This window comes from Schistocerca gregaria, chromosome 4 (assembly GCF_023897955.1).
Source record: "Schistocerca gregaria isolate iqSchGreg1 chromosome 4, iqSchGreg1.2, whole genome shotgun sequence".
Lineage (NCBI taxonomy): Eukaryota > Metazoa > Arthropoda > Insecta > Orthoptera > Acrididae > Schistocerca > Schistocerca gregaria.
In genome coordinates, this window is record NC_064923.1 from 123,473,493 (window position 1) to 123,486,483 (window position 12,991).

Genomic DNA, 12,991 nt, shown 5'->3' on the forward strand with positions numbered 1-12,991 from the left:
GGGTTCATCGAACCACAATCATACTATCTCTCTACTATTCCACTCCCGAACAGCGAGCGGGAAAAACGAACACCTAAACCTTTCTGTTCGAGCTCTGATTTCTCTTATTTTATTTTGATGATCATTCCTACCTATGTAGGTTGGGCTCAACAAAATATTTTCGCATTCGGAAGAGAAAGTTGGTGACTGAAATTTCGTAAAAAGCTCTCGCCGCGACGAAAAACGTCTATGCTGTAATGACTTCCATCCCAACTCGTGTATCATATCTGCCACACTCTCTCCCCTATAACGCGATAATACAAAACGAGCTGCCCTTCTTTGCACCCTCTCGATGTCCTCCGTCAATCCCACCTGGTAAGGATCCCACACCGCGCAGCAATATTCTAACAGAGGACGAACGAGTGTAGTGTAAGCTGTCTCTTTAGTGGACTTGTTGCATCTTCTAAGTGTCCTGCCAATGAAACGCAACCTTTGGCTCGCCTTCCCGACAATATTATCTATGTGGTCCTTCCAACTGAAGTTGTTCGTAATTTTAACATCCAGGTACTTAGTTGAATTGACAGCCTTGAGAATTGTACTATTTATCGAGTAATCGAATTCCAACGGATTTCTTTTGGAACTCATGTGGATCATCTCACACTTTTCGTTATTTAGCGTCAACTGCCACCTGACACACCATACAGCAATCTTTTCTAAATCGCTTTGCAGCTGATACTGGTCTTCGGATGACCTTACTAGACGGTAAATTACAGCATCATCTGCTAACAACCTAAGAGAACTGCTCAGATTGTCACCCAGGTCATTTATATAGATCAGGAACAGTAGAGGTCCCAGGACGCTTCCCTGGGGAACACCTGATATCACTTCAGTTTTACTCGATGATTTGCCGTCTATTACTACGAACTGCGACCTTCCTGACAGGAAATCACGAATCCAGTCGCACAACTGAGACGATACCCCATAGCTCCGCAGCTTGATTAGAAGTCGCTTGTGAGGAACGGTGTCAAAAGCTTTCCGGAAATCTAGAAATACGGAATCAACTTGAGATCCCCTGTCGATAGCGGCCATTACTTCGTGCGAATAAAGAGCAAGCTGCGTTGCACAAGAGCGATGTTTTCTGAAGCCATGCTGATTACGTGTCAATAGATCGTTCCCTTCGAGGTGATTCATAATGTTTGAATACAGTATATGCTCCAAAACCCTACTGCAAACCGACGTCAATGATATAGGTCTGTAGTTAAATGGATTACTCCTACTACCCTTCTTGAACACTGGTGCGACCTGCGCAATTTTCCAATCTGTAGGTACAGATCTATCGGTGAGCGAGCGGTTGTATATGAGTGCTAAGTAGGGAGCTATAGTATCAGCGTAATCTGAAAGGAACCTAATCGGTATACAATCTGGACCTGAAGACTTGCCCGTATCAAGCGATTTGAGTTGCTTCGCAACCCCTAAGGTATCTACTTCTAAGAAACTCATGCTAGCAGATGTTAGTGTTTCAAATTCTGGAATATTCCATTCGTCTTCCCTGGTGAAGGAATTTCGGAAAACTGCGTTCAATAACTCCGCTTTAGCGGCACAGTCGTCGATAACAGTACCATCGGCACTGCGCATCGAAGGTATTGACTGCGTCTTGCCGCTTGTGTACTTTACATACGACCAGAATTTCTTCGGATTTTCTACCAAATTTCGAGACAATGTTTCGTTGTGGAACCTATTAAAGGCATCTCGCATCGAAGTACGTGCCAAATTTCGCGCGTCTGTAAATTTTAGCCCATCTTCGGGATTTCGCGTTCTTCTGAACTTCGCATGCTTTTTCCGTTGCCTCTGCAACAGCGTTCGGACCTTTTTTGTGTACCACGGGGGATCCGTTCCATCTCTTACCAATTTATGAGGTATGAATATCTCAATTGCTGTTGCTACTATATCTTTGAATTTGAGCCACATCTCGTCTACATTCGCATAGTCAGTTCGGAAGGAATGGAAATTGTCTTTTAGGAAGGCTTCTAGTGGCACTTTATCCTCTTTTTTAAATAAAATTATTTTGCGTTTGTTTCTGATGGATTTGGAAGAAATGGTATTGAGCCTAGCTACAATGACCTTGTGATCACTAATCCCTGTATCAGTCACGATCCTCTCTATCAGCTCTGGATTGTTTGTGGCCAAGAGGTCAAGTGTGTTTTCGCAACCATTTACAATTCGCGTGGGTTCGTGGACTAACTGCTCTAAATAATTTTCGGAGAATGCATTTAGGACAATCTCGGAAGACGTTTTCTGCCTACCACCGGTTTTGAACAAGTATTTTTGCCAACATACCGAGGGTAGGTTGAAGTCCCCACCAACTATAACCGTATGAGTGGGGTATTTATTTGTTACGAGACTCAAACTTTCTCTGAACTGTTCCGCAACTGTATCATCGGAGTCTGGGGGTCGGTAGAAGGAGCCAATTATTAACTTAATTCGGCTGTTAAGTATAACCTCCACCCACACCAATTCGCACTGAGTATCTACTTCGACTTCACTACAAGATAAACCACTACTGACAGACACCAACACTCCACCACCAATTCTGCCTAATCTATCTTTCCTGAACACCGTCTGAGACTTCGTAAAAATTTCTGCAGAACTTATTTCAGGCTTTAGCCAGCTTTCTGTACCTATAACGATATCAGCTTCTGTGCTTTCTATTAGCGCTTGAAGCTCAGGGACTTTTGCAGCGCAACTACAACAGTTTACAACTATAATTCCGACTGTTCCTTGATCCAAGCACGTCCTGTAATTGCCAAGCACCCTTTGACATTGCAGCCCATCCCGCACTTTCCCGAGACCTTCTAACCTAAAAAACCGCCCAGTCCATGCCACACAGCCTCCGCTACCCGTGTAGCCGCCAGCTGAGTGTAGTGAACTCCTGACCTATTCAGCGGAACCCGAAACCCCACCACCCTATGGCGCAAGTCAAGGAATCTGCAGCCAATACGGTCGCAAAACCGTCTGAGCCTCTGATTCAGACCCTCCACCCGGCTCTGCACCAAAGGTCCGCAGTCGGTTCTGTCAACGATGCTGCAGATGGTGAGCTCTGCCTTCATCTCGTAAGCAAGACCGGCAGCCTTCACCAAATCAGATAGCCGCTGGAATCCAGAGAGAATTTCCTCAGATCCAAAGCGACACACGTCATTAGTGCCGACATGTGCCACCACCTGCAGCTGGCTGCACCCTGTGCTCTTCATGGCATCCGGAAGGACCCTTTCCACATCAGGAATGACTCCTCCCGGAATGCACACGGAGTGCACACTGGATTTCTTCCCCTTCTTAGCCGCCATATCCCTAAGGGGCCCCATTACGCGCCTAACATTGGAGCTCCCAACTACCAGTAAGCCCACCCTCTGCGATTGCCCGGACCTTGAAGGCTGAGAATGATCCTCTGAAACAGGGCAGGCGGCTGCATCTGGCTCAGCCAGAGACAGTGCCTGAAACCGGTTTGTCAGACGCACCGGGGAGGCTTTCTGATCAGCCTCCGGGGACGCCTTTCGCTGCCTGCCACGCCTTGGAACGAACTCCCAATCAACCACAGGCGAGGGCTCAGCCCCATTGCGGGCAGCAACCGGGGCAACCACAGCGGCAGACCGATCTGGGGACAGACGGGATGAGGTTGACATCCCCGTGATACCCGAAGAGGGAGAGTCAGAAAGCAATGCCTCCTGTGTCAAGAAAAATTCAAGAATGAACTTATAACAGTAAAATTAATACAGATCATAAATTGAACTGTCATCTACGCCACTCTGCAGATGAACATAGTCATCAACCATTTGTACAGACTGTCGTTGAACCCAGACATCAAAGCCATTGATTCTGTATGAAACCGTTTGCCACTAGAAGAGAAGTCTAGGGCAATTACAAATTAACCATGAGGTTGTTGTGAACCAGTTTAATTTTTTGCCATAAAATCAAGGAACGAACCACAGGGCATATTGCTTTTTCTAAAGACATGTGTGTTTGTGTGTGTGTGTGTGTGTGTGTGTGTGTGTGTGTGTGTGTTGGGGAAGAGAGAGAAAATGTATTGAAGATACCAATTAGGCATCACGTGTCTCTATGTACTTTTGCCAGTAAGGATGAATCGAGATAGTCACGTAGGTGAATCGGCACAGTATTACAATAACATTTCTCCTTCTCTTAAATGTCCCCGGACGGGGTGGCCGAGCGGTTTTAGGCGCCACAGTCTGGAACCGCGCGACCGCTACGGTCCCAGGTTCGAGTCCTGCCTCGGGCATGGATGTGTGTGATGTCCTTAGGTTAGTTAGGTTTACGTAGTTCTAAGTTCTAGGGGACTGATGACCTTAGAAGTTAAGTCCCATAGTGCTCAGAGCCATTTGAACCATTTTTTTTTTCTTAAATGTCATATACTGTACGTATTTATTAAGGAAGTATACTGAGAGTCTCAGAATAACTTTCGTACTACTGAATGTCATTTTTCAAATACACATCTACGATCAACAAACTACTTCTTCCCTCAGCTGCTACACACTTTTGGTAGTACCGCTCGTTACCCCTTCCTTGGCACTGAATGCAACCTCCAAATTTTGATGATACGGGGTCACTCTATTTCACACAGCAAAATCCACACATTGTATCTTCTGTTATTGTATTTTCCAGGCAGCAGTCAGCTGTGCGTGGTTTGGTACCAAACTGTGCCATGAAGAGTAACCTCTTACGAATGCAAGCGAGGTTTGTTTTTCTGTAGAAACTTTAAAACAACCATATAATTGTAAAAATGCGGCGTTTAAAACGTGTGCAAGATACGGAGAAAATAACGGCTACCTCTGTTTTTGTGATTAAAATCACCCCAGCACGAGTAAATTATCAACCGTAAAATACACTGAAGAGCCAAAGAAACTGGTACGCCTGCCTAATACCGTGCAGGGTCCCCACGAGCACGCACAAGTGCCCCAACAGGACGTGACATGGACTCAACTAAATCTGTGAAGTATTGCTGGAGGGAATGGACACCATGAATCCTACAGGGCTTTCCATAAAACCTTTAGAGTACGAAGCGGTGCAGATCTCTTCTAAACAGCACGCTGCAAGACGTCCAAGATATGCTCAATCATCTTCATGTCTGCGGAGTTTAATGGGCAGTGGAATTGTTTAAGAGTGTTCCTGGAGGCACTCTGTAGCGTGTGGGGTGTCGCATTGTCCTGCTGGAATTGCCCAAGTCCGTCAAAGTGCACACTGGACATGCATTAGTTGCAGGTGATCAGACAGGATGCTTACGTACGTGCCCCTGTCAGAGTCCTATCAGGACGTATCAAGGATTCCATATCATTCCAACTGCACCCGTCCCACACAGTTACATGCTTCCACCAGCTAGAATGGTTCAAATGGCTCTGAGCACTTTAGGACTTAACATCTGTGGTCATCAGTCCCCTAGAACTTAGAACTACTTAAACCTAACTAACCTAAGGACATCACACACATCCATGCCCGAGGCAGGATTCGAACCTGCGACCGTAGCAGTCCCGCGGACCCGGACTGCGCGCCTAGAACCACTAGACCACAGCGGCCGGCACCAGCTAGAACAGACCCCTGCTGACATGCAGGGTCCATGGATTCATGAGGTTGTCTCCATACCCGGTACACATCCATCCACTCGGTACAACCTGAAACGAGATTCGTCCAACCAGGCAACATGTTTCCAGTCATCAGCAGTCAAATGTCGGTGATTACGAGCCCATGCGAGGCATAAAACCTTGTGTTGTGCAGTCACCAAGGGTACGCGAGTGGGCCTTCGGTTCCGAAAGCTCATATTGATGATGTTTCGTTGAATAGTTCTCTCGCTGACATTTGTTGGTGGCCCAGCATTGAAATCTGCAGCAATTTGAGGAAGAGTTGCACTTCTGCCACGTTGATCGATTCTCTCCGGTCGTCGTTGGTGCCGCTCTTGTAGGATCTATTCTCGGCAGCAGCGACGTCGGAGATGTTACTTTTTACCGGATGCCTGATATTCACGGTACACTCGTCAAATGGACGTACGGGAAAATTCCCACTTCGTCGCTACCTTGGAGATGCTGTGTCCCATCGCTCGTGTGCCTTCTATAACACTACGTTCAAATTCACTTAAATCTTGATAACCTGCCATTGTAGCAGCAGTAGCCGATCAAACAACTGCGCCAGACGCACCTTGTGTTACATAGGATTTGACAGACCGCAGCGCCGTGTTCTGTCTGTTTACCTATCCCCGTAATTGAATATGCATGTCTATACAAGTTTCTTTGGCGCTTCAGGGTACTAAGAGTGTCTGATTTGATATAAAGTGTTCTCGTGTATGCATTAAAATTCTATCATGGAAATTTAATTGCAATCCCAGATTTTCCTTTGCCTTTCCTTTTCATGCCTGTTATGAAAATATTACTACATAAGATACATCTAACATTATTTCGGTTTATTTGCAGTGTAAGTAATGTAGAAATAGTGAACAGAAAAGTTTCCGCCTAAGGACTCAACCTCGCGATCCTAGGATTTCCATTCTGTATTCTTTCCGCTGCGCTTACCACTCCATCGAATATGTACACACATAAATGGGTCATGTCGTGCCTTGGAGTGCTGTCACAATCATTTCTGCTCTAGTTTGGACGAAAATCGATGATGACGAGTAGGCGCGTTCCCCTTGCGGATTTCTGCTTCTAATGCGGTGTGTTCAAAAAGTGATGCAGTAACAAATAATAGTTAAGATGTTTTATGTATAATGCTGACGGTCTGCTGACAATCACAGCACTTAGCATAGATCATCTGCAAGTCTTCTTGAATTTCGCTACAATTTTCTAGTATTGCGATTTATCTGCATACAATACCGCATCATCCAGGAACAACCTGATGGAGTTTTCGACGAATTACTTCAACCTACATCTTTTTGAAACTGCTTACTGTATTCTTTCGCTTGTCTTGCTCTACAAATTTTGACTCCCACTCCCTCTACGCACACCATTCCCTCCAGTGCCAAAGTAACAATTCCTTGATGCCTCAGATGAGGTCCTGTCAACCAATCTCTTCTTCTAGTCAAGTTTTGCAGTAAATTTCTTATCTCACCAGTCCGATTCAGTACCTCCTCGTTAGTGACATGATCTACCTATCTCATCTTCAACATTCTTCAATAGCACCCCGTGTCAAGAGCTCCTGTTCTCTTCCTATCTGAAGTGCTTATCTACATTATTTAGCTCTCGTAAAAAGCTGAACTCCGGACAGTCACTATCAGAAAAAACTTTGACACACTTAGCGACTGAGGTGGTGCAGGGGTTAGCACACTGAACCCACACTGAGCAAGATGGCGGTTCAGTTCACTATCCAGCCATCCAGATTCAGGTTTTGTCCATGATTTTGTAAATCGGTCTATGCAAATGTCGAGATGGTTCCCTCCCCATTCTTTAGTAATCCGAGATTGTGTTGCGTCTGTAATAATCGCACTGTCGACGGAATCTTGATCTCTAATCCTCCTTTTACCTAAACCTTAAATTTTTATACAGTGTCAACTAATTCCTCTTTTTCAGAAATATTTTTCTTGCTGTACCCAGCCCGCATTTTATATCCTCCCTATTTCGATCACCATCAGTTATTTTGCTATCCAAGTAGCAAAGCTCATCTACTTTTAGTATCTCAACACCCTAATCTAATTCCCCCTGCAACAGCTGATTTAATTCGACTACATTCTGTTACCCTTGTTTTACATTTATGGAAGTTAGTCTTAACTGATTAGTGTACAGATTGAATAACATGGGGCATAGGTTACAACCCTATCTTAATCTCTTCTCAACTGCTGCTTCTCTTCCATGTCCTTTGACTGTTATAACTGCAGTTTGGTTTCTGTACTTGCTGCATACAAAACACAGTGTGTCCAGGCTAGAGTTACACCACACGTCCAAATCCTTACAACGAAAGAACTTTACATTTTGTGTTGTTGGTAAATACGCAGTAGATAGAGGCTCTGTCCAAGACGTGATCCTCAACATTGCAGCCTCTGAGTCGCGTGACACTGCGGGTCTGTACAGGGCAGACCTATGTTGGCTTCTTGGTGAACTGTGCAGTTCCACAGTGCCTCCCGACATTATTTTCCAGCACTGTGGTTCCTCCTCCCTCCCTCATCCCCCTGTCATAGAGGTGTTACCACATTTCTCCATGACACGTTTCCTGAGCGTTGGATCGCAAGGGGGGTCCCATTGCCTGGTCACCCGGTCTTCTGATCTGACTCCGATGGGTTTAGTGCTTGGGGTTTGGCTCTGAGCACTATGGGGCTTAACATCTGAGATCATCAGTCCCCTAGAACTTAGAACTACTTAAACCTAACTAACCTAAGGACGACTCACACATCCATGCCCGAGGCAGGATTCGAACCTGCGACCGTTGCGGTCACGCGGTTCCAGACTGAAGCGCCTAGAACCGCTCGGCCACTCTGGCAGGCGCTTGGGGTTTATCAGGGACTTTGTTTGCAGAAGAAGGGTCCGAGATCTGGTGGATTTGAGACAATCTATCTTCGCCATCCTAAAGGTCGTAATACTTGTCATGAATGTGATCATGTGGCTAAAAGTGTAGTACCATTTCAATATCCGTCGAGCTACAAACGGTAGCTACGAACTGTATAACATGAATAAAAATGTTTGAGCTCCTATGTACACTGCTGGATAAATGAAGTTATAAACCTTAACAGGTTGTGATAAATAAACAAGTATTTTATATACTGTATCCCGAACATCCTGTATATAGTTGGGAGTAATGACCTCCAATCCCAAAGAAAGCGGGTGTTGACAGATGTGAAAATTACCGAACAATCATTTTAATAAGCCACAGCTGCAAAATACTAACACGAATTCTTTACAGACGAATGGAAAAACTAGTAGAAGCCGACCTCGGGGAAGATCAGTTTGGATTCCGTAGAAATACTGGAACACGTGATGCAATACTGACCTTACGACTTATCTTAGAAGAAAGATTAAGGAAAGCCAAACCTACGTTTCTAGCATTTGTAGACTTAGAGAAAGCTTTTGACAATGTTGACTGGAATACTCTCTTTCAAATTCTGAAGGTGGCGGGGGTAAAATACAGGGAGCGAAAGGCTATTTACAATTTGTACAGAAACCAGATGGCAGTTATAAGAGTCGAGGGACATGAAAGAGAAGCAGTGGTTGGGAAGGGAGTGAGACAGGGTTGTAACCTCTCCCCGATGTTATTCATTCTGTATATTGAGCAAGCAGTAAAGGAAACAAAAGAAAAATTCGGAGTAGGTATTAAAATCCATGGAGAAGAAATAAAAACTTTGAGGTTCGCCGATGACATTATAATTCTGTCAGAGACAGCAAAGGACTTGGAAGAGCAGTTGAACGGAATGGACAGTGTCTTGAAAGGAGGATATAAGATGAACATCAACAAAAGCAAAACGAGGATAATGGAATGTAGTCGAATTAAGTCGGGGGATGCTGCGGGAATTAGATAAGGAAATGAGATACTTAAAGTAGTAAAAGAGTTTTGCTATTTGGGGAGCAAAATAACTGATGATTGTCGAAGTAGAGAGGATATAAAATGTAGACTGGCAATGGCAAGGAAAGCGTTTCTGAAGAAGAGAAATTTGTTAACATCGAGTATAGATTTAAGTGTCAGGAAGTCGTTTCTGAAAGCATTTGTATGGGGTGTAGCCATGTATGGAAGTGAATCATGGACAGTAAATAGTTTGGACAAGAAGAGAATAGAAGCTTTCGAAATGTGGTGCTACAGAAGAATGCTTAAGATTAGATGGGTAGATCACATAACTAATGAGGAGGTATTGAATAGGATTGGGGAGAAGAGGAGCTTGTGGCACGACTTGACCAGAAGAAGGGATCGGTTGGTAGGACATGTTCTGAGGCCTCAAGGTATCACAAATTTAGCATTGGAGGGCAGTGTGGAGTGTAAAAATCGTAGAGGAAGCCCAAGAGATGAATACACTAATTAGATTCAGAAGGATGTAGGTTGCAGTAGTTACTGGGAGATGAAGAAGCTTGCACAGGTTAGAGTAGCATGGAGAACTGCATCAAACCAGTCTCAGGACTGAAGACCACAACGACAACAACAACAACACCTGTACACTCTCTTGGTGTGCGTCTGAAGTTTTACGTCTGAAGGTTTCTCTGCATGATGAGTGACGTCCAGTGTTCTGTTTACTAGGAACTAGATATTGGTAGCGCTGATAAGAATTAGTTTTTTCTTCTGTTGACAGGCATGGCGTCGGGCGGCAGAGAAGGGGAGTGTGGACAGGCAATGCGCGGTTCAATGTTGCCGTGCATGCCTGTGCAGCTGGTATGCTCGCCAGATGGCATGCCCTGCGCGCTCCCAGTCGTCTACATGCCACCACAGCCACGCGGCCACTAGCGACTGTCTACAAGAATCTTTGGTCTGCAAGTACGGGATGTCTTTGCTGTTGAGCAGTCCGGTGCATCTTGGATCATAAGTGGACTTCCGGTCAGCTGAAAAAGGAAGTTATTTGCCACACGGAAAGTCTTCCTCACCAACAAGTGTTCTCTCAACTTCGTGGGCGAACAGTTTTGGGCACTCCAAGTGTAATAGACGTGCCTGAGGTTCTCAGGTGTGGCATCAGATGGCCTCGTTTCACGTTGTTATTTTTATTGGTGTACCTACTCGTCATCTTCGCCCAGCGTTACCAATAGATGGATGGAAGACCATTGTGGGCTAACTTGCGTGATGATCTACAATTTCTCACTTCTGATCAAAGATCTTTAAACTCAGTACTTCAATGACAATGTGCAAAGTAGAAAGATGGTTAAAATAGGCCATCAGTAGGAAAATGGTGACTGCTTACGACATGCACATTTATGAATGAGAAAAAGCAAATAGCACTCAGCAGACATGTTTTCGCTATCTTTTTGTAGAATGTGTTGTTTTACAGACTGTTGGTTTGCAATGATACACACCTGTTTTCAGTGACAAATAAAGCTCTGCTCCAATGTACCACCAAGATTCGAAATTAAAACCTGAAGATGACAAGCAGATTGTTTGTCAAAATAGTACACACTTTACGTGAAACATTAGGATGCAGCAATTAAGTTGTTCAGTGATGTACACGTTTATTGATTTGTGCAACAGCTAGAAGACTGATCAGCCTACATGTAATGTGTATATTGCATGATTTGAAGAGATCTCATTGTCTGATAAATTGTGTTAATGTAACATTTGTAATTTGTTAATTCACACTGTTTGCTATATTATTATTTCTAGAAGAGCTTACATATTCTATTATTTTCTTAGTGTTACTAGTACAGTGGTTTTGTATGGACTGCATGGAACTGTATCATTTCAATAATAATTTCATGCTTTCCTTCCTTGTCAGAACCACAGGTTGGATATGGTCACTATTTTAGAATTGTATACCATTGTCAGGTACTGCAATGCAATATTATTTACATGATTAATTCTGTATAGAAGAAATACTTTCACTTAATTTATGGATGATTGTATTTTTTGCACTGTATTTCAGATTGATATTTCTCATCACACAGTTTCATTTTTCTAAGTTGTGCAGTGATGGTAATAAACAGTCCACATGCTGTGGTACATCTAAATTATTTTTTTTATTCATGTTAGCCATCGAGAAGGCTTGAGTTGAGTCTGAATTGTACTGTAAAACTGTAAGGGAAATTGTGTGAAATTCTTTTTTAATAACAGGTCAGAAGCCCTTTGAGCAAATTGTTTTTGCCGTACAGGATGGAAACTTTAGTATGGACTGTATGGAATCTTGAAGAGGGCTTTTGGTGGTTAACATCAATATAATACAGAATGTACCAAAAGCAGTAAAAAGGACACAAAGACAGGACTCTGCATATAAACTCAGGAAGAAAAGTTTACATCAGCCTTTTTTTGTTTCTGACTTGTTTGGTCTTGATATTTGTGTTTTAATTTTTTGGACAAACTGTGTTCTTACCACAACTACATTTTATATAAATCAAAGTGAATTATTCATGGTCCATAACTGTATTATACACGTAAACATCTTCAAATAGCTATTTTATATAAACCGTCAGATATGTTAGTTGGTTCATAAGCATCTTGATTGCAAAAGTTTTTATGTGGGTTGTTAATTCCTGAGAACACTTAATTCATACATACTGTTTTTCTGAAAATCGTACATGTCTAGTGGCAGCATTCATTTTTTTTCTATTATTAAAGTTAGTCACAATTTGCCCACAGGGCGAATCGCAAAGCCCATTGCAAATTTTGTGCGATGTACGAAATTTGTCAGACGTTAGCTGATGTGACCTTGTTCTGTTTTTGCCTTATAGTTACCAACGTTTCCATATCTGAGAAGAATTACGAGAGCAATAAAACAAAGTTAAAACAGGGCACCTTTTTCAGAATTAGTTATTTCCTCCCGGTTCTATTAAGTTTAGAAGAGGGGAGAGAATGAAAAATTAAAAAAAGAGATGCATACACAAAGTTACTACATTATCTCTGACGTCATTCAGCTGTTGATCAGCTGAGTTTTCCATCAAACTGTTCGTTGGTATAATGATCAGTGAGCAACCACAGCATCAAGATGCTGAACTGTGAAAACCTCCTTCTCAAAGCCATTATGTGGGATTAGTGGCAATCAGTGCCGTCTGCTATACCAGTTGAATGATCTGGAGTGCTCGACGTGGAGTTCTCGTCTTTTGCTGGAAACGGCATCCCACTTAGCTGTGCGATGAACATTTCTCATATATATATATGTATATATATATATATATGCTACAGCATTAAAAGGTTCATCTGGGGCAATTAATGTACAATAAATCCGGCAAAGCAACGCTGTGATGTACTGCTACATTGTTTAATTTCCTTGTTAATTGGAAAGTAGAGATTTATTTTAGTACATGTGATCCCCAATCAGATGCTTTTTCTTCATGTATTCTGTTCCCAGCTGTTGACTACAATAGTTATTGGTTTACTTTCTGTGGCCTGACACCCAACAGTCATTAAGATG

General features: G+C 43.2%; 1 protein-coding gene across 3 annotated transcripts in view; it reads left to right on the forward strand.

Moving 5' to 3' along the window:
- The window catches only part of LOC126266831 (autism susceptibility gene 2 protein homolog), a 49,755-nt gene extending 37,383 nt beyond the window's left edge, over window positions 1-12,372 (forward strand). For 2 of the 3 annotated variants that reach the window (XM_049971390.1, XM_049971389.1), the window contains one exon: window positions 10,235-11,835. In XM_049971390.1, coding sequence (XP_049827347.1) covers window positions 10,235-10,386 — 152 coding nt within the window. In that variant the 3' untranslated portion in view covers window positions 10,387-11,835. Of the gene's footprint in view, window positions 1-10,234 lie in introns of all 3 variants that reach the window. The other variant, XM_049971391.1, reaches the window with a different exon arrangement.
- The last annotated feature ends 619 nt before the right edge of the window (window positions 12,373-12,991 follow it).